Source organism: Lytechinus pictus, chromosome 15 (assembly GCF_037042905.1).
Source record: "Lytechinus pictus isolate F3 Inbred chromosome 15, Lp3.0, whole genome shotgun sequence".
NCBI lineage: Eukaryota > Metazoa > Echinodermata > Echinoidea > Temnopleuroida > Toxopneustidae > Lytechinus > Lytechinus pictus.
The window spans coordinates 19,079,075-19,101,946 of NC_087259.1; the positions used below are offsets into that span (position 1 = coordinate 19,079,075).

At 36.6% G+C, this 22,872-nt stretch overlaps 1 protein-coding gene across 3 annotated transcripts in view; it reads right to left on the reverse strand.

Moving 5' to 3' along the window:
* Window positions 1-22,872, reverse strand: part of LOC129277852 (sushi, von Willebrand factor type A, EGF and pentraxin domain-containing protein 1-like) — a 105,635-nt gene that overhangs the window by 24,887 nt on the left and 57,876 nt on the right. For all 3 annotated transcript variants that reach the window (XM_064110276.1, XM_064110275.1, XM_064110277.1), the window contains 7 exons: window positions 20,556-20,777; window positions 18,218-18,375; window positions 10,052-10,190; window positions 8,924-9,115; window positions 7,600-7,770; window positions 4,236-4,457; window positions 1,924-2,081 (listed from right to left, as the gene is read on the reverse strand). In XM_064110276.1, coding sequence (XP_063966346.1) covers window positions 1,924-2,081; window positions 4,236-4,457; window positions 7,600-7,770; window positions 8,924-9,115; window positions 10,052-10,190; window positions 18,218-18,375; window positions 20,556-20,777 — 1,262 coding nt within the window. The remainder of the gene's footprint in view (window positions 1-1,923; window positions 2,082-4,235; window positions 4,458-7,599; window positions 7,771-8,923; window positions 9,116-10,051; window positions 10,191-18,217; window positions 18,376-20,555; window positions 20,778-22,872) is intronic.

Sequence of the window (22,872 nt, forward strand, 5' to 3'; positions counted from 1 at the left end):
GGGAAAATTGGTGTGCCTGTGTATGGGGGAGGGGGTAATACAGATTGCTTTGCTTTGTTTTGAAACATGAAAGGGTTCCCGCATTCAATGATTCCAACCCCTATCTTTCTCCTCCCCCCTCCCCCTCTCTCACACACGCACACAGATGGGGAGGGGTTGATATTTTTTCTCTGAAGTTATGACCTTTTCTGATAATGGTCACACGTGCGCTTGAAAGCAACTCCCATCAGTGGAGCGCTGGCCAATCACAGATCAGCAATTAGCTGTTCTGTGTGTGTTCTATTTTAAGACGCACATGTACACTGTGTATCGAGGGGAAGGCCGGATGGGTTAAAATTTATTCGGAGCTCTTTGAAGTTGGTTTAACAGTGAATACAATACAGTCATTGTACATTTTTTTGACAAATTGCCTCTGTATCTTTTTCAAACCTGTATCAAGTATTTTAATGCAATTGTTATCATTGTTGTAAGCACTTTAAGCAACAAAATATAAGTTTAAACGCTCTGCATGAGAGAGGTTTCATTCGTTTTAGACCTACTCATTTTCGGTTTTCTACATTTATTTTTTCTGGTGGTCAGCCCGGGCACTATTACCCGACTTTTAGGGTGCCTGACGGAGCTTTAGGCGGTCAATTGCCCCCAGACCGCCACCAATTTCGAGCCCTGCTTCAATAAAGTGATATCAAATTAAAAAAATTCCAAAGTTATCTTGCGGAAACCAACTCACATATATAATGAGCTGTGACCTTTGACCTGCGGACTCCAAATTCGAACTTAGCCTGTATTTTGTTGTCATCTACCTACACACCCCGATTTGTTTAAATCCGTTGAATATTTCATAAGTTGTCATTCGGAAACCAACTCGAATATTTAATAAGCTGTGACCTTTGACCTGTGGACTCCAAATTTGAACTTAGCCTGTATTTTGGTGTCATCTACCTAAGCACCAAAATTTTTTTAATCCCTTGAATATTTCATAAGTTATCATGCGGATACCAACTCGCATATTTAATGAGGAAACCAACTCGCATATATTTAATGAGCTGTAGCCTTTGACCTGCGGACTCCGAATTCAAACTTAGCCTGTATTTTGGTGTCATCTACCTAAGCACCAAAACTTTTGTTAAATCCTTGAATATTTCATAAGTTATCATGTGGAAACCAACTCGCATATTTAATGAGGGAACCAACTCGCATATTTAATGAGTTGTGATCTTTGACTTTTGACCTGCGAACTCCGAATTCGAACTTAGCCTGTATTTTGGTGTCATCTACCTAAACACCAAATTTTTTTAAAATCCCTTGAATATTTCATAAGTTATCATGCGGAAACCAACTCGCATATTTAATGAGCTGTGACCTTTGACCTGCGGTCTTGGAATTCGAACTTAGCCTGCATTTTGGTGTCATCTACCTACACACCAAAAATTTTTTAAATCCACTAAATATATTTCGAGTTATTGTGCGGAAACCAAGTGGGGGGACAGACGGACAGCTAGGGCAACGCTTAATGCCCCCTCCGGACTTCGTCTGCGGGGGCATAAAAAAATAACCATACAGCCTTGTAGATTTTATCGCACACTACCACCGTGCAAATTTTTGCGGTGCTCATGCAATCGAAGGCCGATATCTCAGTGGGGCGGAATCACCCCCCCCCCCCCCCCCCCCCCCGGACTGTGAGATGGGTCCAAATAACCCAGCTCTATTAGGGTTAAATCTATTCATTTGCATGAAGAGGGGCCCCATGTCTGCGCACCTACAAATTGAACTGATGATTAACATGAATTTCTTTAAAATTCCATGTAAAACTTCTGTTAATATTATTCCTTGAATTCTTGAGCAGGTGTGAAAAATTTGATAAAAAATTGAGCAATATGCATGATATTCTTTCCAGAACAAACTTCCAACATATGATATGCTAACCTGTCCCCTATCCGATTCAAGATATGCTACTTTATTGCTGTCAAAAGGCAGACGGCAATAGATGTATAGCTGACTGCGAGGAAAGATGATGATTGTTCCATCATTCCTGACTTCAAGAGGCTGGTTGTTTTGAAAGATGATACTGGTATCTGCAAGAACTGAAATGGATAATGATCAAAGAATGTTACCAATTTACTAAACTAATTGAATACAAAAGACTTCTGATGTACTAGGCCCAAGTCATAACCTTTCACTGTGACTGGGGCCCACCAATGACTTTTCGGCAGGGACCGGTAGACCAGTGAAGTATGTAAGAAATTCATTGTCACCAAAGATCGTGAAAAATAACCAGGTAAAGAACTAAAATCTTACATCTACTGAAAACTCTGACATGATCATATTTCAAACATTTTATCAACTAAAGTATACTCCCGAATTACTGAGCAGAATTACTCAATTTTCTTGCTTGAATTTATTGGTCTGTAAGTTTACATTGCATTAAGGGTGCAGCCATATTTACTGTTGGTTGCCATTCATAAATATGCTGCCAGACCAATGACACAGTGCCACCTCGGGCAAAAAATTATTAGTACTTATAAACAAACATGTTAGTGCAAATGCATCAATATCATTTAATATAATGGGCCAATAAATCCAAGCAAGAAAATTGACAAATCCTGAACGGTAATTTTGTTTCCATCGTCCCTTTGGTTTATAACATATGAAAGTTTATGGGTCAACTTTCATCAACTCCTGTAAACTGACTCACTGTGATCAGTCAAACAGCTTTTCAGTGTTAACTTGATTTGAGATATTTTTGAAATATGCTTTCCAAACATTGTTTGTATATTTTTTAATGCAACCTGTTCTGCATTTTAGCTAATGACATCAATTCCTTTCTTCAAATTTTGTAATTTTTACAAATTACAAATACTTGTGAGTATTTCAAACTGATTCATATGTAAATTTCTCAATTGTGTTCTTTTAGAGAGCTGTAGAAGAGAAGTTAAATCTTTTTTTGATTATTGTAATCAACTCTATCTGATTAATGCTCTGGGGCGGTATTCTGAGGTCATTTTATCTTTAAAATATTTTATTTTATCTCTTAAAATGAAATTGGTATTCTGAGATGACATTTTATCTTTCAGATAAAATTTAAAATTTCATCTTGCGTATAAATTTTATCTTGAGTATTTATGATGATACGCAACAGAGCAGTGGCTGCGTAGACATACCCGTCGCGTATCTGGCCATTGCAACGCGGTTGATGTGCTTGCTCAAGTTACTTTGAAGAAAAAATAAAATAAACTTAAAAGAGGGTAGGGGCTATTTTATCTCCGCGACGTTCATTTCGTCAATATTTCTAGGTGAATTAACTCCTAATGTTGGCATGAAAATTAAGAAAAATGATATATTCGTTGAGAACAACACCTTAAAGTTATTCCTGTACAATCAGGAAGCATTTCATAAGAAATGAAATGATGCTTGAAAAGATGCGATATAGACTTCGAAAAAAAGATGAGAGTATTGCCATTTTTGTTAAAAAGAAATCTCTGTAAAGACGCACAAGCGTATAGTGCAAGCGTATTGAAGTCAATAAATTGACGCAATCTCACTCCTTCGCCACACCTCCTAGCGGAATGGATTTCCATTGGTTGAGTGATATGAGATAGCTATAAAAGCGCGTTTCTAATTGGATATTGATTAAGAAATAGGTGTGTCTTACAGAGATAAAATGAAGATAAAATTGTTCTCAGAATACCAATTCGGAGAGATTTTAAGGGTATTTTATCTCACTGATTTTAACGGAGATAAAATATTTTATTTTATCTGAGATAAAATGGATCTCAGAATACCACCCCTGGTCACAAATATTTAACCCTATATATTCTAACTGGGGGTGCAAGTTGCCCCCACCCTCCCTGTTAAAAACCTGGATCTGTTAAGATTGCTTAAAATCAATATAATGAGATAGTTCTCAACTTTGGGTTTGAACCAATCTTCATTTTGAATCAGGGGAAGCACTACAAATGGTGCTTCCCTCCCCCCCCCCCCATGCATGAAATTTTCTGAACTGTTTCTGATTGAAACTATAACAGACAAGAAAAAAACAGCCCCCCTGTTTAGAATTTAAAATAGTATTTTTCCCCTTTAATTTCAATATAATTTAAGATGTGTTTTATATTTTGCATTGAATTTTATTGCCGTGCATTTCTCGTTTAAGAGAAGTGTCCTGGGCGTATTGTATTCCTTTAATGTGCAGATTTGCAAATAGAGTGATGTATAAAAAACATATGGATGTAATTACTTACCACAACTTGGCTCCTGTCCTGTCCACTGTCCATCCAAACATGTTCTATTAGCACTACCACGCAATACATACTGTCCCGGTTGGGAGCAACGAGACACTAAAAACGTTCCTTCGGGTATCTCATCGTTAGGGTAGGTGACAAGTTCCTTTGTCTCCTCTCCGTTCACATACTGACGAACTTGAAAAATGTAACCAGGTTTGGAACAAAGCCTTTCCATTCTTACTGTAATAATTGGAAATATAAAAATATATAATGCATACATAAATACAAATAAATATGTAATGTGACAAGAACTTGGTGAAATTTGCATAAATTTAACATACATTGTACAGTACATTGTACTTAAATTTGATAGAAAAAACAAGTCTGAAAATCATCTAGAACAGCGCTGATCTAGAATGACCCCTTTCCTACATTTAAAAGTGTTTTCTATAGCCAAAAAATGTTGAAAAAGTGTGAATGCAGGCTAGACCAATAAACTTTCAAAGTTATGATGGTAATTCAACAGATTCCCCCAACTTGGCCAAAGTTCATTGACCCTAAATGACCTTTGACCTTGGTCATGTGACTTGAAACTCTGGCAGGATGTTCAGTAATACTTGATTAACCTTATGGCCTAGTTTCATGAACTAGGTCCATATACTTTCTAAATTATGATGACATTTCAAAAACTTAACCTTAGGTTAAGATTGTGATGTTGATTCCCCCAACATGGTCTAAGTTCATTGACCCTAAATGACCTTTGACCTTGGTCATGTGACATGAAACTCAGGCAGGATGTTTAGTAATACTTGATTAACCTTATGGTCAAGATTCATGAACTAGGTCCATATACTTTCTAAGTTATGATGTCATTTCAAAAACTTTGGTGTTGACGCCGCCGCCGCTGGAAAAGCGGCGCCTATAGTCTCACTCTGCTATGCAGGTGAGACAAAAAAGAGCAATTGCAAATTGGCAAGGGCCAATCAAAATCATTGTTGTATGGATATTTTGTACAGTATACTGACCAGGAACCAATCAGAAATGTTCTCTTATGTGTGCAGTCCATACAAACCTTTCTGGTATAGGTCTTAGGTCTGTGAATATTGCAGAGAGATTATTGTGGCATGGTTGAATAAGGCTTTAATGATGGTCAAGAGATTTACCAATAATGCAGGATGTACTATTCATTACGAAAATACACCGTTTGGGGTTTCACCGCTGTTGGGGTCGCAAACTGCGGTAATAGACCCCATTTTTCGTTTGAAACTCTCATTTCTCATTTGAACATTTCCAAGCCCCGATAAACCCATCTTGGCCAGGTAATCCCCGTTGTCTCAATTTCACCTCCACTGGCCAGTAAAGCCAAGGACGAAATGATAAACAACAGCTGTGCTATTACGTAAGACTTCTCTGCCTGAAGAAGGAACTTCGGAATTAAATTATTGTCTTCGATATTTAATCACGTTTTCAAAGGCATATTGTATTCAGACATCCAATATTAGTCCTTTTTCAATTTCGAACGAAGAAAATCGACCTCGAAATAAGGAAAATAAGCGAATAAAAATTAGGTTATGCTTTGCATGCAGGGACTGCCCTTAAAGCGCTGCGCACACGATGCATTCACCGCGTGTATACACGGAACTCCATAGCAGGCTCTTAGACACGTTGCAATCCATCGTGTGTGACCCCCTGCTGTGCTGGGCTGTCGCGTTATCTTCAGACCGAGGTCAAGAAACAGGTGTTTTGATACTTAAATTTCTTGCTTGGGGGCAGTTCGGGATTATAGTGGTTGGAGAATTGGTGAAAACGATCTGGGGTATAGCCTTCTCAAACGGAGGTATTTCGTCATGTGGACGCTACCTCTACGCCAGACCCGCGTTGACATGCATAGGCTTTGAGTTGGCAAAGGTTTGTGTAGTTCTGTCCATCCGTCCCACAAACCACAGAAGGTTCCTCAGTTTCAGGGCATTCACGAGGGCTGATGCATAGACACTCGCCAACACCGTTAATGTCTGTCTCACACATTTGCCACACCTCACAGTTGACCAAATCACAAGGACGCACTGGCTGAGGGGTTTCTGTTCCCAAGGGAATCGAAAAGGGGAATTTTTGAATTTTTTACATCGACATACTGGACTGTTAGAAGTGACATCATTCAAAGGCAATGTGCATGAGTCTTGCCTTAACTGCCTCGTCCACTTTCAAAATCAAGAACGGATGAACTGAAAAATCTATGATCAGTTTTCAAATAATGCCATCATGCTAACTTGTTATGGAAGTAAGTGTCATGTGAAATCTCAAGGTTTTCATCTGTAGTGAACAAATACACTTGACTATACTGCGACATGCGTAATTAGTGGGCGTAGCTAGGAAAAGTTGCTTCTTATCATTCTCAAACTCCCTAATACAATCCATTACTCAAGAATTCATGATTTAAGTCTCTTTGAGCAAAAACTTGAATATAATATAAAATACTTAGCCAAATTTCTGAACTGAATACGAAAATTGGCTAAGCATTTTATATGACCAAACTCTATGTAAAACACTAATTATTCTGACTTGAGTACTGAATTGAATACCAAACATGGGTTTTAACCCTATGTAGACAGGGCCAAGAAGAGGGGGGGGGGCGCTGATTCAGCCCCTCCCCCTTACTTATGATCTCGGCCATCAATCACGCGATCGTGACAAAAATTAGCACGTTCATTTGCCCATGGCATAAACTACAAACTATCAGATCAAATTCTGTGAAAAATCTAGTTGCTAATAATATTAATTATGCTAATTTATGCATAAAATCATAAGTTTGCTCTAAATAACTAAATAATGCCCCTAAAATGATAATTTTTGGTTCACAGACTTGTATAGGAATCTTATCAAATGTACTTCAAAAAATTTCAACATTATATTTATTTTCTTATGTATTTTATCGTTTTCTAACTTTCTTATGTATTTCTTTGTTTTTTATTGTTCTTTCAATGGAAATTGTCAGGGACTTTATTTTGACCATAATTAAGATGAAATTGATTATAATCAGTAAAAGGAAAAATAATCATACATTACATTACATATGAATTTTGGCTAAAAACACTATTTGTTTTGGATTTGTACATGAATTCACGTTTTTGAGTCTGCATGCACTTACAAAATGTTGCACAATTTTGTAACCACATACATGGGGGTCGCAATTTCGGACTCAAAAAGTTGCGCGAGACTTGAAAGTAAAAAGTAAGCGAGCGACGCGGCCCAAAAATTTTGCACTGCTGATTTATCGCGAAAAAATGTAGAGGGAGGGGGCACCCGTCTTATTAGGGTTAAGAGTGTATATAAAAAAATGCTGACTGGCACACGTTTAGCTTCTGATGCCAAACATTCAACTCACCAACACAGACAGACATAGGATGGGACCATTCTCCAGTTTCTAGACAGTCCAAGAAATTTTCTCCATGTAACCTATATCCTCTGTTGCATCCTATCAAAACAGAATCACCTATTCTGTTGCCCCCTACTATCATGCCATTGTCTGGTGCATGTAATTCTTCACAAGTTGCTCCTAAAAAATTACAAGAACAGAAAAAAATGAGAAAAGAGAGGAAGAAAAAGATAACATTTGAGCAATGCATGAATTATATATTTTGCAGTGTGTATTAGTTGTCTGTACAGTTTTCTTTAAGCAATCATGTCTGAAAGGTTGAGAAAAAATGGATTTTATTATATCTTTATAGATCTGTAAAAGATCTAAAAGGTACGTACATTAATGAGCCCATTTGAAGTTGATCCTCAAAATGGTACAACATGCTTATTGTGAGAATAGTTCAATGGAAATAAATTATGACATCTATGACCTTTGACCTCGAGACCCCAAATTGTAATCACATCATCAAAACTCAAATATAGAGATAAGTTTGAAGTTGGTCCCATACTACTCTTTGGTTAAAGCAACAACAGTAATGTTTATAATGACATGTTAATTTTTACCTTGAAAAAAATAATCAAATTGTTCTACATGCCAATTTAAGGCATGTTGATGATATAATGCATACAAAATTTATTGTCCAATCATCAAACTCCATCAGGCTTGCCAGAACATGATGTAATCACACACTCCGCTCCCTTTGGAGCGTTAAAACTTATTATACAATCATGCTGGAGCATGACCATGATATGAATTCATTTACTAATCAGATTCTCAAACCCCAACCACCAGTCTCTACCAGGCTTGCCAGTAAATAATGCATTTACATCCTCCACTCACTTTGGAGGATATCCTGTGACAGCAACTTTCTTTTGCAAGTTGGAGCATTTTGATGACAGAATGTATTTACACCTAATACCGATACCCCAACCACCAGACTCTACCAGGCGTGCTAGTAAATAATGCATTCATATCCTCCACTCCCTTTGGAGGATATCCTATGACAGCAACTTTCTTTTGCAAGTTGGAGCATTTTGATGACATAATGTATTTACACTTCATACGCAATCACCAGACTTAATCACTTGCCAGCAAACAGTATGCACTCTCCACTCCCTGGGGAGGGTATTCTGTGATATGAAAACTTTCTTTGGCATGTTAGAGCATTCTGATGACATAATGTATTTAACTTAATACCAGTATCCCAATCACCGGACTTAATCACTTGCCAGCAAACATTATGCTCTCTCTCCACTCCCTGGGGAGGGTACTCTGTGATATAAAAAATTACTTTGGCATGTTGGAGCAGGATGTGACCACTCTCCAAGTATGCAGGTAATTCTCCTTTGCCCATGAAGAACGTAGCCATTGTCACAGGTATACGTGATAGATTTTCCCATGTAGTGACCTTCAATTGGTTGGTGAAAGTCGTAATTGCGGTATCCACCATTGGCTGGAGTTTGAGGCTGGGCACAATATATCTCTGTCATGATATGAAAATGGAGCATAAAATTATGAATTATTGGTGTTACTTAAAAAACTTGTGTACATCACAAATTTCTCATTTTTAAAGGGGTACTCCAGTCTGAAAATAATATGATTTGAACAGATAAAGAAAAATCAGACAAACAAAACATTGAAAATTTCATCAAAATTTGACAAGGAATAACTAAGTAATGACATCTTAAAGATTTGCATTATTTGGAAAAATATTTCTAGGTATGTCTTCATGAATATTTAATGTATTTTATTACATGAAATTATGTCTATTCAAATTTTGTCCTCCAAGAACTAATTCACTGCTGCATCTTATAATATTATAAGGGAGACATATCATACACACATGTATGAAGATAAGAAATAATTATGATTTCATATAATAATATAAGAAAAAGGAAAGTGGGGATGTAACATCATCGGTCCATCTAATGTCATGACGCTGTGCATACATAGCGGTTTTCACAAAATATTGCTCAACTTCATTTGTTCTCCGATTTTGATGAAATTTTCAGCATTTTGCTTGTTAAAGGTCAAGTCCACCCCAGAAAACGTTGATTTGAATAAATAGAGAAAACTCGAACTAGTAAAACGCTGAAAATTTCATCAAAATCGGATGTAAATTAATAAATTTATGACATTTTAAAGTTCTGCTTATTTTTTACATAACAGTGATATGCACAACTCAAATGACAGTCGATGATGTCCCTCACTACTGATGTTACACCTGAAATCACTAGACCCCCTATGGCCATTAAAATCAAATTAATTTTTATAATAGGAACCCAGGGAGTCAAGGGAAGGCAGAGCCCCAAGAGGCTACTGCCAGTTCGTTACCCCTTTACCCTCTAACTCGTTAATCTTAGCTGGCAATAGAAATTGGTATTATTAGAAATTAGAAATTTAACAAGACTCTTCTTACCAGTGAACTGAATATTGACGCTGTGAGAGAGAGAACTATCAGCAGATCGGCAAGTAAACCGCCCAGATTGTGAGGGACGTGGTGGGTTTAGATTCATTATCATTGTAGTCAAAGGATAAGGATTCCAATATGCTCCAGACTGCAAAAAGACAAAGGATTGGCAGCATAGAGGCTTATTCAGATATGGCTTGACCCCAAAGATTTATACAACACATACAGTGCTACTAAAAAGTTAGTGAACCTCACCAAAAAATGAACATATTCAAAGTGTTCAAGTTCTGTCATGTTTTAGATATTTGATTGTGAAGTCAGGTGATAAAATATTACATTCAATAAAGTTGGTTTCTCTGGGCTCACCGATCATTGTAGTCTTGTTGTCTACATTCATCACTCAGACTGGAGGAGTGCATTTTGTGGTGGGTTCACTAAGTTTTTAGCACAACTGTAGATCCTTGACAGCTGATAGGATAAATGTGCAGCAACACATGACAGTTGTGCAATAGACGCCTATTGCATGCTTGAGCGAGAGAGCTAGCAGTGCAATATAGGCTTATTGCACGCTTGGTGAGAGAGCTCGCAGTTCATTACATCCAAAACTCTACGAACATGTGCACCATGACCTGCACCTATATGTGTAATGCACATACCACTACTACTACTATACTGCTACTGCATTCACCCTACATAGACATACATGCATCGTGGCTGTGAGATATTGAGTGCGCAAGCTCCTTAATCTGGGCAAAATTGTTGCTTTATAACGTACATGTATAACCTATGGGGAAAGTTAGAAATATCAATCTTTTCAACCATTTTCTTCTATACCCAGCCATGTGCGACTTAAAATACACATGACAGGACATTTATATGATATGCTACATGTGATCTGCTAGACAATTATAATTAGGTTCAGCATCAATTAAGGATATTTGACATTTTGATTTCATTTGATACGATTTTCTGAATAAAAATGTGTTTTGAATAGGTTAGATTCGGTCGTACATACATGTACATCAGGAAATGTTGGTGGGGGACTAGAGGGACCTTCCTTAACTTGTGACCCTAAAAGGCCCAGGGTTAGTGCCGCTCGCTGACTTTTTACTTTCAAATCTTGCACAACTTTTGAGACCAAGTTTGCGATGCCTGGGTGTGCGCGGTTACAAAATTACGCAGTATTATGTTAAAGGTCAAGTCCACCCCAGAAAATTGTTGGTTTGAATGGATAGAGAAAAATCAAACAAACATAACACTGGAAATTTCATCAAAATCGGATGTAAAGTAAGAAAGTTATGACATTTTGAAATTTTGCTTATTTTTTACAAAACGGTTATACGCACAACTCATTGATGTTCAAACGAGAGAGTCGATGATGTCACTCACTCACTATTTCTTTTGTTTTTTATTGTTTGAATTATACAATATTTAAATTTTGCCATATTTTACAATTGGAACCAACTTGATTTAACCACAAACTGTTAAGATAATGGTAATTGCACATGTTCAGGGAGGAATAAAAGTTTGTTCCATATGACGATGAGTAGAAAATTAGAATTTTTCATATTTCATATAATAAAATACAAAAGTAATAGTGAGTGGGTGACGTAATCTGTCTACTCATTTGCATACAGACCAGGATGTGCATATAACTGTTTTGTGAAATTAAGCAAAACTTTAAAATGTTATAACTTTCTTATTTTACAACCGATTTTGATGATTTTTTTAGTGTTGTGTTGTGTTTGTTGGATTTTTCTCCTTTTATTCAAACCAACTTTTTATTGGGGCGGACTTGTCCTTTAAGTGCATGTTAGACCCATAACTGCTCAAAAACGTGAATTCAGCATGTACATGTACAAATACAATGCAAATCGTGTATGTAGCCAAAATTCATAAATGTAATTATTTCAACTTTTAATGATTAAACTTAATTTTGTCTTGTTTATGATCAGAATTAAGTCTGCAACAATTTCCATTGAAAAAACCATTAAAAAAAAACAAAAAGTCAAAAAACAAAGAAATACATAAAAAATAAAACAAACAATAAAATACATAAGAAAAAAATTGTGATACCAGATTCTTTTTAAAGTACATTTGATTGGGATCCTACAAAGAGTCTGTGAATAAAAAATTAGCAGTTTTGGGGCCATGTGATAGTTGATTAGAGGAAATGTTTCATTTCATGCATAAATTAACATAATTACATGTAATTCATTAAATAAAAAATCTAATAATTAAAAAACTTGCAATTGACAGAGCGCACCAATACAAAACAGAAAAGTACACTGCCTAGATTACCGACATTGAGAATAATGGCTACCTAGTAGATTTCCTAGCAATTGAAATTGGTTCAAGGGGTTTTCTTTCCAAAGAAAACACCCAACGAATCAAATCTTTCTTTTCTTTTCTTGAGGTCAGACGTACAAAATATTCTTCGATTAGAGATAATTTGAGTAAAATGGCGGTTGTTTCATCTTTCTCAATATATTGTGCAAAGGACGAATCCATCTGGGGCGACTACAATCTTTTGGAGCAATAACTCTTGTTCATTATTTCCGATCTCTCTCTCTCTCCCTCTCCAATCTCTCTCTCTTCTCCCCTCTCTCTCTCTTTCCTTTTTCTATTCCCCCACTCTTCTCTCCTCATTCCATCTCCATTCCTCTTTCTCTTTCCTTCTTTCCTTTCTATTGCTTTCCCTTTCTTCTCTCTAAGTCTATAATGTAGGGGAAGGCAGGGTAAGTTGTGACACTTTTTGCATTTTGCATGTTAGAATTGATATGACCAATAATATTGTAGAAATAAGTACCTTGCCTTTCAATTTGATTCTTGGGAAATATTTTTCACCTATATATAACTTTCTACCCCCACACTTAAAGTCAATGTGACCTTTGAAAAAACGATGTCAAATGGCTCAACTTGCCCCATATATGGGGTAAGTTGTGCCCCCCTCTGGGGTAAGTTGAGCCACAAAAACTATGTACAAAATCTATGCGGGGAGAACCAGCATGTCATTTTTTTTATTTAAAGTCTTTTCACTTGCTTATTCGCTGTAAATACTAACATCCTCTATAAGTAAAAGAACTGTCATGTGAATTTGCTCCTTTCTGCCTGCATATCAATGGCTTGTTAAGGTTTGTTTGCTTTTCTTATACATTACCATAAGAATTACCATGGCTCAACTTGCCCCATGTTGGTTGGCTCAATTTACATGTACCCCATTCCGAACTTCATGCAATATTTTCACATCCACACATTTTTTATGCATCCATCTTGTAAAAGACCATGACAAGAATGAGAATCTATACCTGGAATAACAATATTGTTCTTATTTCTTTATTATATTTAAAGACGTGTGTGTGTAAAAAGCAATGATCTATTTCACACCCTTTTTTACTTTTTTGGCTGAAATTTGTATTTTTCCCTCTAAAAAAGTACTTTTTGTTTCAAAGTTGAAAACAATGTGGTGGGGTTAAGGGTTATGTAATGGGTCATCAATACATGACACCACCATAATGTCTGACTCATTCATTATTGGCCTGGGGGTGGTGGCTCAACTTGCCCCTATGCTCAACTTACCCCGCCTTCCCCTACACGTTGAAGTTTAGATATTATATTGATATCGATGACATGGTATACAGTTTGTTTATTATCCATAATTTTTTTTATCTTAATAGATTTAGTATTGTGGTCGGAATTACTCCTGATATTTGTTTATGCTTATTTGCAAACTTAGTATAAATGTATATGTGTGTGTGAGTACATTTCTTTTTCTCTCGTTTTCTAATATTTACCCTAACTTTTGGCTGTTATTTATCATTTCACATATAAGTTATGTACCTGTTACTTACATCGAAATTGTACATTAAGTTTTATTCTACTGCCCTGCATCGACAGTAATGCGTCATGACCTGGGCCTATCTTTATCTCTATTATGTCTTTGTATTTACTTTGTATATTTCTTTCCTTTATTGTGACTTCAGAAGCAGGCCTCTCGATTAACTTTAATTTTTGGAAGTCAGCCGGGCACCCTGGACTGAACTTTAGGTGGTCAAATGGCAGTTTAGGTGGTCATCACATGTATGCATATTGAAAATATTGTATCATGACAAATTGTAAAGTATCAACTCTGTATGTGTTAGTTTGCTGCGAAACACTACATTACTGGTGGAACCTTTCTGTGGATTAAAAAGGAAAAACTCAAGCCTTTGTTTCAAAGGAGATTTTAAAAAATTACTCATGATCCTTTTCACACCTTTGTTTTACTTGAGACTTGTTCATTTTTAGACTTAAAGTTAGAGGTACGTTTTAAAATGAACAAGGGTCAATGACATTTCCTGAAATAAAAGCACAACACCCTCACCAACACTGAGGGAAACCATGCATAATAAAATGAATACAACTTCACCAAACTGAAATTGGAAAGAACATCATTCAATTCACATTTGATCATGGTTATGATAAATTTATTGTCAAAATATCACACCAAGTTAACAGTCATTGCCGCGGAAATGTTGAAGTGCACTCACTCCATAAAGTGAATCAAACCAAGACTTGTTGTTATGATTTGGTCTGTCACATGTGTAAACTATTTTTTCCTTTTTTTAAATGTACTAACTTGATATAAAAGCCTCACTTTCAGCCCCCCCCTTTCCTCCCCCCCCCCCCTCTCCCCCTCTGTCCATTTTCTCTTTCTCTCTGTCCATGTTTCTCTCTCTCTCTCTGTGTAACTGTCTCTCTCTGTCCCTGTCCATTCTCTCTGTTACTCTCTCTAAGGTAAACTCTGAGTCTCTGTGCTTAATTTGTTTTCTTTTAATGCATGACTCCTGTACTCATAGTTTGTTTTTGGATATCATATTAGTATTTTAATTTTGCATTATGTAATTATTTATGATGTTTATGTAATGTTTATATTTTTGATTTGTAAAAGATTCCACAATTCAGCCTCTGGCTGCGAAAGAATTTATAGCAACTTTTCATGAAATGGGCCCCAGAAGTATACATTACAAAAAGAGTGGGAACAAAACCACAAGGCTTGGATGAGGCAAAAATAAACAAGTGATCATGTCGTTTAGGCCTGGGACGAATGTCATTTTTACCATTCGATTATTTCCTGAAAAAAACAATCGAATGATTCGAGTGTTCGTCAGGAATCACGTCTTCTAAAATCGCAAAAGTTGACCTAGTTATTAGTGACCAAAAATGCAGAAAATCTACAACTCTCAATGCCACACTTATACAACAACTGGACCTCACTGCATTGAACATCAAGGGTCTGTTTCTCACAAATGAAAGTATGACTATTTATTCCCCCTTTGATTTCTTTGACTATGTCAAAAGAAATTACATAAAATAACTTTCAGTTTATTGTTTCAATTTAAAAAATTTCCTGAATCAATGCTGTTATACACCCCCGCATATGAATGAATCAGTCCAGATCATTGTTCACAGCTCAGTCCAAAGTCCAATTACGTCTTTTTTGTCTCCAATTCACAGTAAACAATTCATTCACGCCGTATTCTTGTGACAGAGACACTTTTTTGGGGGAAAAAATTCATCCCTTGCCTACGTGCCATACCCAAGCTTGTTGCACTGCCCACGATGCTACACACTGTATTATAAAAAAAAGTAATTGCAAAATATTATTCAATTAAAAAATCAAAATTCCTAAGTTCCAAATTAAATTTTTTGATAATTTGAACCTATAACTGGGTCTGTATTTGGAGACTAGTCGAGACATGGAATGAATAGGCGAAGGGTACTTGTTGGAATGTTATTTTTAGGCCTCTGGGGAAAATTGGTGTGCCTGTGTATGGGGGAGGGGGTAATACAGATTGCTTTGCTTTGTTTTGAAACATGAAAGGGTTCCCGCATTCAATGATTCCAACCCCTATCTTTCTCCTCCCCCCTCCCCCTCTCTCACACACGCACACAGATGGGGAGGGGTTGATATTTTTTCTCTGAAGTTATGACCTTTTCTGATAATGGTCACACGTGCGCTTGAAAGCAACTCCCATCAGTGGAGCGCTGGCCAATCACAGATCAGCAATTAGCTGTTCTGTGTGTGTTCTATTTTAAGACGCACATGTACACTGTGTATCGAGGGGAAGGCCGGATGGGTTAAAATTTATTCGGAGCTCTTTGAAGTTGGTTTAACAGTGAATACAATACAGTCATTGTACATTTTTTTGACAAATTGCCTCTGTATCTTTTTCAAACCTGTATCAAGTATTTTAATGCAATTGTTATCATTGTTGTAAGCACTTTAAGCAACAAAATATAAGTTTAAACGCTCTGCATGAGAGAGGTTTCATTCGTTTTAGACCTACTCATTTTCGGTTTTCTACATTTATTTTTTCTGGTGGTCAGCCCGGGCACTATTACCCGACTTTTAGGGTGCCCGACGGAGCTTTAGGCGGTCAATTGCCCCCAGACCGCCACCAATTTCGAGCCCTGCTTCAATAAAGTGATATCAAATTAAAAAAATTCCAAAGTTATCTTGCGGAAACCAACTCACATATATAATGAGCTGTGACCTTTGACCTGCGGACTCCAAATTCGAACTTAGCCTGTATTTTGTTGTCATCTACCTACACACCCCGATTTGTTTAAATCCGTTGAATATTTCATAAGTTGTCATTCGGAAACCAACTCGAATATTTAATAAGCTGTGACCTTTGACCTGTGGACTCCAAATTTGAACTTAGCCTGTATTTTGGTGTCATCTACCTAAGCACCAACATTTTTTTAATCCCTTGAATATTTCATAAGTTATCATGCGGAAACCAACTCGCATATTTAATGAGGAAACCAACTCGCATATATTTAATGAGCTGTAGCCTTTGACCTGCGGACTCCGAATTCAAACTTAGCCTGTATTTTGGTGTCATCTACCTAAGCACCAAAACTTTTGTTAAATCCTTGAATATTTCATAAGTTATCATGTGGAAACCAACTCGCATATTTAATGAGGGAACCAACTCGCATATTTAATGAGTTGTGATCTTTGACTTTTGACCTGCGAACTCCGAATTCGAACTTAGCCTGTATTTTGGAGTCATCTACCTACACACCAAATTTTTTTTTAATCCGTTGAATATTTCATAAGTTATCATGCGGAAACCAACTCGCATATTTAATGAGCTGTGACCTTTGACCTGCGGACTCCGAATTCGAACTAAGCCTGTATTTTGGTGTCAGCTACCTAAGCACCAAAATTTTTTTAATCCCTTGAATATTTCATAAGTTATCATGCGGAAACCAACTCGCATATTTAATGAGGAAACCAACTCGCATATATTTAATGAGCTGTAGCCTTTGACCTGCGGACTCCGAATTCAAACTTAGCCTGTATTTTGGTGTCATCTACCTAAGCACCAAAATTTTTGTTAATTCCTTGAATATTTCATAAGTTATCATGTGGAAACCAACTCGCATATTTAATGAGGGAACCAACTCGCATATTTAATGAGTTGTGATCTTTGACTTTTGACCTGCGAACTCCGAATTCGAACTTAGCCTGTATTTTGGTGTCATCTACCTACACACCAAATTTTTTTTAAATCCCTTGAATATTTCATAAGTTATCATGCGGAAACCAACTCGCATATTTAATGAGCTGTGACCTTTGACCTGCGGTCTTGGAATTCGAACTTAGCCTGCATTTTGGTGTCATCTACCTACACACCAAAAAATTTTTAAATCCACTAAATATATTTCGAGTTATTGTGCGGAAACCAAGTGGGGGGACAGACGGACAGCTAGGGCAACGCTTAATGCCCCCTCCGGACTTCGTCTGCGGGGGCATAAAAAAATAACCATACAGCCTTGTAGATTTTATCGCACACTACCACCGTGCAAATTTTTGCGGTGCTCATGCAATCGAAGGCCGATATCTCAGTGGGGCGGAATCACCCCCCCCCCGGACTGTGAGATGGGTCCAAATAACCCAGCTCTTTTAGGGTTAAATCTATTCATTTGCATGAAGAGGGGCCCCATGTCTGCGCACCTACAAATTGAACTGATGATTAACATGAATTTCTTTAAAATTCCATGTAAAACTTCTGTTAATATTATTCCTTGAATTCTTGAGCAGGTGTGAAAAATTTGATAAAAAATTGAGCAATATGCATGATATTCTTTCCAGAACAAACTTCCAACATATGATATGCTAACCTGTCCCCTATCCGATACAAGATATGCTGCTTTATTGCTGTCAAAAGGCAGACGGCAATAGATGTATAGCTGACTGCGAGGAAAGATGATGATTGTTCCATCATTCCTGACTTCAAGAGGCTGGTTGTTTTGAAAGATGATACTGGTATCTGCAAGAACTGAAATGGATAATGATCAAAGAATGTTACCAATTTACTAAACTAATTGAATACAAAAGACTTCTGATGTACTAGGCCCAAGTCATAACCTTTCACTGTGACTGGGGCCCACCAATGACTTTTCGGCAGGGACCGGTGGACCAGTGAAGTATGTAAGAAATTCATTGTCACCAAAGATCGTGAAAAATAACCAGGTAAAGAACTAAAATCTTACATCTACTGAAAACTCTGACATGATCATATTTCAAACATTTTATCAACTAAAGTATACTCCCGAATTACTGAGCAGAATTACTCAATTTTCTTGCTTGAATTTATTGGTCTGTAAGTTTACATTGCATTAAGGGTGCAGCCATATTTACTGTTGGTTGCCATTCATAAATATGCTGCCAGACCAATGACACAGTGCCACCTCGGGCAAAAAATTATTAGTACTTATAAACAAACATGTTAGTGCAAATGCATCAATATCATTTAATATAATGGGCCAATAAATCCAAGCAAGAAAATTGACAAATCCTGAACGGTAATTTTGTTTCCATTGTCCCTTTGGTTTATAACATATGAAAGTTTATGGGTCAACTTTCATCAACTACTGTAAACTGACTCACTGTGATCAGTCAAACAGCTTTTCAGTGTTAACTTGATTTGAGATATTTTTGAAATATGCTTTCCAAACATTGTTTGTGTATTTTTTAATGCAACCTGTTCTGCATTTTAGCTAATGACATCAATTCCTTTCTTCAAATTTTGTAATTTTTACAAATTACAAATACTTGTGAGTATTTCAAACTGATTCATATGTAAATTTCTCCATTGTGTTCTTTTAGAGAGCTGTAGAAGAGAAGTTAAATCTTTTTTTGATTATTGTAATCAACTCTATCTGATTAATGCTCTGGGGCGGTATTCTGAGGTCATTTTATCTTTAAAATATTTTATTTTATCTCTTAAAATGAAATTGGTATTCTGAGATGACATTTTATCTTTCAGATAAAATTTAAAATTTCATCTTGCGTATAAATTTTATCTTGAGTATTTATGATGATACGCAACAGAGCAGTGGCTGCGTAGACATACCCGTCGCGTATCTGGCCATTGCAACGCGGTTGATGTGCTTGCGCCCAAGTTACTTTGAAGAAAAAATAAAATAAACTTAAAAGAGGGTAGGGGCTATTTTATCTCCGCGACGTTCATTTCGTCAATATTTCTAGGTGAATTAACTCCTAATGTTGGCATGAAAATTAAGAAAAATGATATATTCGTTGAGAACAACACCTTAAAGTTATTCCTGTACAATCAGGAAGCATTTCATAAGACTTTTCTTGACTAATATTGTCTTTGAAATGATGCTTGAAAAGATGCGATATAGACTTCGAAAAAAAGATGAGAGTATTGCCATTTTTGTTAAAAAGAAATCTCTGTAAAGACGCACAAGCGTATAGTGCAAGCGTATTGAAGTCAATAAATTGACGCAATCTCACTCCTTCGCCACACCTCCTAGCGGAATGGATTTCCATTGGTTGAGTGATATGAGATAGCTATAAAAGCGCGTTTCTAATTGAATATTGATTGAGAAATAGGTGTGTCTTACAGAGATAAAATGAAGATAAAATTGTTCTCAGAATACCAATTCGGAGAGATTTTAAGGGTATTTTATCTCACTGATTTTAACGGAGATAAAATATTTTATTTTATCTGAGATAAAATGGATCTCAGAATACCACCCCTGGTCACAAATATTTAACCCTATATATTCTAACTGGGGGTGCAAGTTGCCCCCACCCTCCCTGTTAAAAACCTGGATCTGTTAAGATTGCTTAAAATCAATATAATGAGATAGTTCTCAACTTTGGGTTTGAACCAATCTTCATTTTGAATCAGGGGAAGCACTACAAATGGTGCTTCCCTCCCCCCCCCCCCCCCATGCATGAAATTTTCTGAACTGTTTCTGATTGAAACTATAACAGGCAAGAAAAAAACAGCCCCCCTGTTTAGAATTTAAAATAGTATTTTTCCCCTTTAATTTCAATATAATTTAAGATGTGTTTTATATTTTGCATTGAATTTTATTGCCGTGCATTTCTCGTTTAAGAGAAGTGTCCTGGGTGTATTGTATTCCTTTAATGTGCAGATTTGCAAATAGAGTGATGTATAAAAAACATATGGATGTAATTACTTACCACAACTTGGCTCCTGTCCTGTCCACTGTCCATCCAAACATGTTCTATTAGCACTACCACGCAATACATACTGTCCCGGTTGGGAGCAACGAGACACTAAAAACGTTCCTTCGGGTATCTCATCGTTAGGGTAGGTGACAAGTTCCTTTGTCTCCTCTCCGTTCACGTACTGACGAACTTGAAATATGTAACCAGGTTTGGAACAAAGCCTTTCCATTCTTACTGTAAGAATTGGAAATATAAAAATATATAATGCATACATAAATACAAATAAATATGTAATGTGACAAGAACTTGGTGATATTTGCATAAATTTAACATACATTGTACAGTACATTGTACTTAAATTTGATAGAAAAAACAAAACTGAAAATCATCTAGAACAGCGCTGATCTAGAATGACCCCTTTCCTACATTTAAAAGTGTTTTCTATAGCCAAAAAATGTTGAAAAAGTGTGAATGCAGGCTTTAGTCAAAAACAATAAAAAACAAGAAATATATAAGAAATTAAAAAAACAATAAAATACATAAGAAATCGGTCTTGGTACCAGAATTTTTTTCATTCACAATTGTTAGGAATGCTATAAAGAATATTTTCACCAAAAAATAGCATTCGAGGAGCTTTATTTAGTGAATCAGAGCAAAAAGAATGATTTCATGAATAAATTAGCAAAATTAATTCATATAAAATAAAAATATATGAATTCTGTGAAATTTACCAATGCAACTGCGTAGATTACGTCATTCTCTACCATCATGCAAATTTTCGTTGTGATCACGCAATCCGCAGCTGAGATCTTAAGGAGGGCCATAGTGGCCCCCCGCCGGGAATGACAAGAAATACCCCGGGAGATTTAGGGTTAAGTCACGCTCAACGCTTTGTGAACCCCCCCAGGCTAGGTGCATTATCAAGTCACACTTTAACTTTTGTGAAACATCTCTACGACCCTGGCCTTGTACATAAAGCATAGCGATGATCATAAGGCTAATATCTATGATTGATCATACACATTAATCAATGCAATCAATCATGGAAATCGGCCCCATGATCAATTGCTAAGCTTTGTGTTACGGGCCCCTGATGTAAGTTTCTCCATTAAGACAAGGTTGCATATCTTTAACCATGGACCCAGTAACATAAAGCTTAGTGATTGATCATAAGGCTGATATCTATGATTGATCATACACATTAATCAATGCAATCAATCGTGGAAATCGGCCCCATGATCATTTGCTAAGCTTTGTGTTACGGGCCCCTGATGTAAGTTTCTCCATTAAGACAGGGTTGCATATCTTTAACCATGGACCCAGTAACGTAAAGCTTTATAATTGATCATAAGGCTGATATCTATAATTGATCATACACATTAATCAATGCAATCAATCGTGGAAATCGGCCCCATGATCATTTGCTAAGCTTTGTGTTACGGGCCCCTGATGTAAGTTTCTCCATTAAGTCAGGGTTGCATATCTTTAACCATGGACCCAGTAACATAAAGCTTTGTAATTGATCATAAGGCTGATATCTATGATTGATCATACACATTAATCAATGCAATCAATCATGGAAATCGGCCCCATGATCATTTGCTAAGCTTTGTGTTACGGGCCCCTGATGTAAGTTTCTCCATTAAGACAAGGTTGCATATCTTTAACCATGGACCCAGTAACATAAAGCTTTGTAATTGATCATAAGGCTGATATCTATGATTGATCATACACATTAATCAATGCAATCAATCGTGGAAATCGGCCCCATGATCATTTGCTAAGCTTTGTGTTACGGGCCCCTGATGTAAGTTTCTCCATTAAGACAGGGTTGTATATCTTTAACCATGGACCCAGTAACATAAAGCTTTGTAATTGATCATAAGGCTTATATCTATGATTGATCATACACATTAATCAATGCAATCAATCATGGAAATCGGCCCCATGATCATTTGCTAAGCTTTGTGTTACGGGCACCTGATGTAAGTTTCTCCATTAAGACAGGGTTGCATATCTTTAACCATGGACCCAGTAACATAAAGCTTTGTAATTGATCATAAGGCTGATATCTATGATTGATCATACACATTAATCAATGCAATCAATCATGGAAATCGGCCCCATGATCATTTGCTAAGCTTTGTGTTACGGGCCCCTGATGTAAGTTTCTCCATTAAGACAGGGTTGCATATCTTTAACCATGGACCCAGTAACATAAAGCTTTGTAATTGATCATAAGGCTGATATCTATGATTGATCATACACATTAATCAATGCAATCAATCGCGGAAATCGGCCCCATGATCAGTTGCTAAGCTTTGTGTTA